This window comes from Trachymyrmex cornetzi, unplaced genomic scaffold (genome assembly GCF_001594075.2).
Source record: "Trachymyrmex cornetzi isolate Tcor2-1 unplaced genomic scaffold, Tcor1.1 scaffold156, whole genome shotgun sequence".
Classification (NCBI taxonomy): domain Eukaryota; kingdom Metazoa; phylum Arthropoda; class Insecta; order Hymenoptera; family Formicidae; genus Trachymyrmex; species Trachymyrmex cornetzi.
The window spans coordinates 2,690,073-2,696,072 of NW_017296157.1; the positions used below are offsets into that span (position 1 = coordinate 2,690,073).

General features: G+C 31.9%; 2 protein-coding genes across 2 annotated transcripts in view; one reads left to right on the forward strand and one right to left on the reverse strand.

The window, feature by feature from the left end:
• Positions 1–6,000, reverse strand: part of LOC108758419 (elongation of very long chain fatty acids protein AAEL008004) — a 32,183-nt gene that overhangs the window by 5,046 nt on the left and 21,137 nt on the right. The window contains exons 3-4 of the mRNA XM_018503395.1: positions 2,975–3,112; positions 944–1,186 (exon numbers count right to left, since the gene is read on the reverse strand). Of these exons, the coding sequence (XP_018358897.1) occupies positions 944–1,186; positions 2,975–3,112 (381 nt within the window). The remainder of the gene's footprint in view (positions 1–943; positions 1,187–2,974; positions 3,113–6,000) is intronic.
• The window catches only part of sit (stuck in traffic), a 74,806-nt gene that overhangs the window by 3,829 nt on the left and 64,977 nt on the right, over positions 1–6,000 (forward strand). The window lies entirely within an intron of this gene.

A 6,000-nucleotide genomic window follows, 5' to 3' on the forward strand; every position in this document is an offset into this window, starting at 1 on the left:
CGATGTGCACCCTTTAAATCTTTAAAGCACACTCAATGGGTCAGTAGTGCCTATCCATTCACTTTCAACGACGTGGGTTATTATCGGCATGACGCGAAACCCGACGTGTTGTGCAAGAAGAAGGTATCGCGAATCGGTTTTGATCCGATACGAAAAAAAAAATCGCTCGCACTACTATCGCACATTCGTAATTCGGAACATTGGATCACGTGTTGCACTTTTGCGTTACACTTGCTTGGTATTATTGCGTACAATCGGAGTGTGTACGAACCGACAAACATCTGACCGGCTTAAATTATACGCTATGTAACGAGAAAAGAATTCCTTTTCTAAAAGATAGTCATTTTTTCTAGATTCCTTTACGTCAAACATATAATTCATCTTAAATTGATCTATATAATTCGGAGCAAACATTTATCTCTATGATTTTCTACGTTAAATCGTCCTTAAAATTGTGTAATTATATGTGTTAGAAAAGATTCCGGTTATTCTTCTATTATATTTTTTGAATTCAATCTAAATGCACCGTTTAAAAATTGCGCATATTGTTTGTGTGTTTTAACTCTAGTTCTCCTTAATTCTTAATTCAAATCCAATTGGAACGACATATAAATAATAGTTTAAGTTTATTCGTATTAGTTTAAAAAGAGATATTTTTGGATTTAATTTAAGTGTAATTGCACATATTATTTTGGTTTTAATTCTATTTCTCTTTAATTTTTAGTTCAAACTTTTTAAACGTCATATGAATAGTAATTCAAGTTTATTCATATTAGTTTAAGAAGAAGTATTTTTGGATTTGATTTAAATACACTATAAAAATTGTGGATTTTTATTTGCTTTTTAATTTTAATTCTCCTTAATTATTAATTCAATTTCTTGAAAGGATAGATGAGTGATTTGTATTAATTTCAGAAGAGATGCGACTCGATTGACTACTTACCAACTGTACAGTAGTTAGATGCTTTTTCCACCATAAGTACTTTTGAAATTCCGGGCCCATGGCCGCTAACATGTAATATGCGTACATGACTACGTGTACTGCGTTGTTTATGAGATTGCCCAGGGTGCCATGACCACCTGCAATAAATTTCACGCAGATCCACGTTTCGAGGGGTGTTAGAGAATGGTGATACAAATGGAGGAATGTCACCTGACTGTCCTTCTTGCGCAATACGAAGAATATCTGAAATTTCGACAAATAATGTCATTAGGAAATTTTGCGAGCTCTTGTAATTTCCTGTTACTTAGCTTGGATTTAGATTCATTGACCTATGATTTAGTATCGCGTCCGCTTCCTCTATAGTGACCTCAAATAAATTGAAAGTAATGCTAATTAATAAGCACATAAGTTATTCCGAAGTTAGAATTAAGAAAATAGAATTAAGAAGTACTTTTTACTAAGAAATTTACTTCTCTTTAATTTTTAATTCAAATTTATTCCTACTTAATTTTTGACTCAACCAAAGGCGTTAAAGCTTTCGAACTTTATCGCTTATTAGGTATATATTAATGGGGTTTAACCCATTAAAAATAATTTATCGTTACTTAATTTTAAATAATTTATTTATTTGTTTCAGTATATTTATTAATATCTTCGAATTAAGCTTTAAAATAAAAGAAATAATAGAATAATCTTATCGACCGTTTATTTTGAAAGGAAAGAGTAAGTGATATTTTATTGTAGTGTTAATTGCCGGTAATGCGAGGCTCGCATTAGAGTTGTATCTCGTGGAAAATATCTACGTTTATATATTAACGGAAACGCGATGATTTTCGTCATCCAGGCACGATAGAACGCGATAGTGGAAATATACAACGGCGTCGAGATTGAGCAACGAATGACGAAAAAGCCCGTTTCGCGATGATTCCTGCATTCGGTTGAATTTCGTACACGCGGTGTCGAAAATCTGTTTAAGCGCTTTCTCTCTTTATATCTCTCTTTTTCGCTTTGCTGGCAAAGCTAAACACCCGCTTTACGAATTGTCGGGTCAGAATACCTAATAAATGAGTGGCGATCGGTCGATTAAATCTTATCTGCTCCTTTAATCCGTTGGTATTGCGTGCTCGACAGCGATTCGGCACCGCTCTTGCTCACTTGCGCTAATGGGAATGATTGCTTAAGGGTTATTGCGCCGCGAGAAGGGATACACGAGCGTTCGTACATAATTATGCGATTCTCGCGGAATAGCTAGCGGGGAATAGTTTTCCACTTCTCTCTTTCTCCTCCTTTCGGTCTGTTTATGCGTATATACATTCATTGAAAATGCAGAGCGTTCACCAGATCCCGGTACGACAAACAAGAGATAACGCAATACGTTTTTCTTGGTTGACTGCGCGCAATTTTCGAGAGAAAAGTAAGTTTGCGCGAATTAAGAATCGAAAGTGTATGCGGATAATAGAACATTTTTCGCCCTTTTATTCGAATTATATTTGGTCTAACAGAATTTTTTGCATCTCGCGTGGCTGAAACTGGTTTTGATTACTTTGCATAGAGGTAACTCGGTATATTGATGGCATAATTCCGTTTTATTTCCAAACCTGAGGTAGATATTTGCAATAACTTTCGTTTTTTAAATCAAGAAAGAATCTAAATAAAAATACAAATGTCATAAATACAGAGGATTAATTATTTTTGGTTTTTTTTTTAAATAGAATATAAGAGAAAGTTTCATGTATCTCGATATATATGCGTTCTATAAAAAGATAATGCATTTCGATAGCATAATTTTATGCTTTGTTGTTTCGGTAGCTTCGAAAAGAATCGAAAGACATTTTTATTTTCATTACATTCTATTTATTTGTTTTCACGAATTTAATACACCCACAAATTTAATTTACAATAGTTATAAATATAATGTATTTGTTTATATTAATTTTTAAAATTTAATGAAATTTCAAATTGATCAATTTGTAAGTCCTGTAGAGACTATTGTTAGTAACACGTATGCGAATTTATGAAAATGAAGCGTACCGTGTCAGCGAATTCCGTGAACTTGCTGATGAAGTACCACCAACAGAGGTTCGCCATCCTCAAAGCGGATGGATTGTGGGAGTAATCGACCGGTTGACATTTATAGCTGTAGTCCAACAGCCATCCGGACATTAAGTGCTGTAAAAGAATGAGAAACGTTCAGTTAGCTGTATTAATTACTTTTGACGGAACAATTTCAATTTTTGAGCGACCTCGTAAATCATTAAAGATAATGGATTACCACAAATCGTTTATTTCGACATTAACAAGAAAGTTTAGAACGTTTCAAATCAAGACATAATGTAGGCTGACGTAATGTAATTTCGTGTAATATTGGTTTGAACAAATATTGATTTTATTTCATCATGTCAGAAAAAAATAGTAACTATGTTTTCTCGCCGGTGCGAGAGATGACGAAAGTAAAACAAATTATAGTTACTGAACGGAAGAGGAACGATACAATTTAGATAATTTATAGATATATATTTTATATTTCTTTTAATATATTTGATGCTATTTGTATTATTTGTAATTGTCATTGACGTTTAAAATCAATTTGATATCACTCTTTCATTGTTTTTGGTGTTCTCGATTCGATTATAAATCGGTCCGAAAGTCTACCTTGAAAAGACTGTGTTACACATGTTATCAATTTTCATACAACGAGTGACAGCAAGTATAAATCTGTTTTAGGAGAAACTATAGGTTTTGAGGTCACGTTCCATTTAATATATCCAATCTTTAGAAAAAGCACTGTTAAATCGATATTCATCTCAATGTTGGCTCTTTTCCACGATGATGATTAATTCTTTCGCTGTATACTGCGTATACTTCGAATAATAAGCAGCTGTCGTTGTGGAAACTATGAGTTCTGACAATTCGACTGATAATATGAATAATTTCATTAATTTTCTTCTGCACAGATGGGAATCGCGATTGCGCATTTTTTACTTTCCGTTTAGTGTCATTCGGAAAAAAACAGACTGCAAAACTTTAAAAGTCTTATTTATGTAAATAATATGAAAATATATATGGTAATCAGAATACATGAATGAAAATGACAAATTTATGCCTCATTTTAATTTATGATAATTATTATAATTTATGCAGTGCTACACTTAAAAAAAAGAAGTGTCTAATTTTAAGATATATTAAAATGTTTTATTTTTGTCTTGATTTTTTAAACATTTAAAGATGCTTTAGTCTTAAACTTTTTCAATAGTCAAAACTAAAGCATCTTTAAGTGTTTAAAAAATGGGGACAAGAATAAAACATATTTTTTTTACAGTGATAAGAATTAAAAGATTGACATTAAATAGCAAAGTCAATGTCAATTGAGCTGAGAAAATTAATAGAGTGAACGCATACGAGTATATGTATAATTACTGATCCTAATCACGTGAACTCCACCTGATGCTTTATCTTTTAATCGCTTATACAAATTATCATGATCTTGATATTTTCTTGTTTTCCGTCATTCTACTACGATCTTAATCAATATTTCTGCGAACTTTATGTATCGATATAACACGCATAAATTAGAATTAGAATTAACTTCCACTCAATCGGAAGTAAAATAATATTATTAATAAAATTAAATGTATTAAATAAAAAAAATGTATACTACAGCACGAAAAACTTAACAAAAGAAAAACATTTTTTTTTAAATATAAATTGAACAACAATAACTCTCGAAAATGTCATAAAAAGAAACAAAGGGCTAATGAGAGTACAATCGCGGTAATTATTGCGATGATTGAATTTATTACATATTACTATAATTCAGACGTTTCGGCCTTCATTCGAGCCTCAGTGTATCTGACCAAACAATAAATGTTGACATCTACGGCTAAACGAGTGACCATTCATTCCATACACACCAATTCGTGACATAAGATTGGCTAAACTAGTGGCAACGATCAAAGATGTATTTCGTACAGCCATGAACAATTACTTTAGTCGTAGATATCAACATTTATTGTTTGGTCAGATACACTGAGGATGGCTCGAATGAAGGCCAAAACGTCTGAATTATAGTAATATGTAATAAATTCAATCATCGCAATAATTACCGCGATTGTACTCTCATTAGCCCTTTGTTTCTTTTTATTTTATTTTTTTAATATATATACATAAATTTTCAATGAAAATATTATTTTTAAAATATTTTTATATTTTTAGAATAAATTTTTAGAAAAATTTTTATTTTTTTAAATGGAGTTATTAAGTTAAATTCTAGGGCAGATTTCTTTATTATCTGGATCGCATTTGATAATTTATATATTGTTTTGTTCGAAGTTTTACTCCGAAGAGAAGAGCCACTACGATTTCGTATTTTAAAGCGAATCAAAACTATCGGATACTACAACGAGCAGAACTATCTTAGAAAAGCTGTTCCATTTTGCGTACATAAAAAGCTTTCCTGACCGACTCTCTAACTGAAGCAGCAGTTATTGCGGTTAGTCACTTCTGCAAAGTGCACTTTCGCGCGGATGCAACCGTTCATTATCCATTCCCTGGCGCGTGAAAATTTGTTTTTTGTCTGACCTTCCGCACGGAGTTTTACTTTGTCTTTTCGATCGTGCTCTATGGGAGTGGTACAAACGGGACTTGCAATCAGTACTTTATGGAAAGTCGAAAGCAGGATGTCTCGTTGTAATGAAACGAGTGTGCGAGTGCATAGATTGATTGAGTAACGATTGAGATTTAATTACAGGGGGATACTACAATTTAGGTATATACTTTTCTTCCTTCTCGTTTCAGACTACTGTACAGACTACTGTACTTCCAGAAAATGGCTACTAAATAAATATTTTAATAAAATAAATGTTTTCATTTAAATGCAAAATCTGAATCTTATTTAGAATATACGTTGGATATTATTTTAAATTAATAATTGCCTTGATTAATATATCAAAATATAAACTCATATACAGGGTGGGGAAAAAGTATGGAAGCAAACAATTATTTCCGAAACTATTCATTTTTCGACAAAATGTCTTAGACATAATTTTTATGGTATGAAA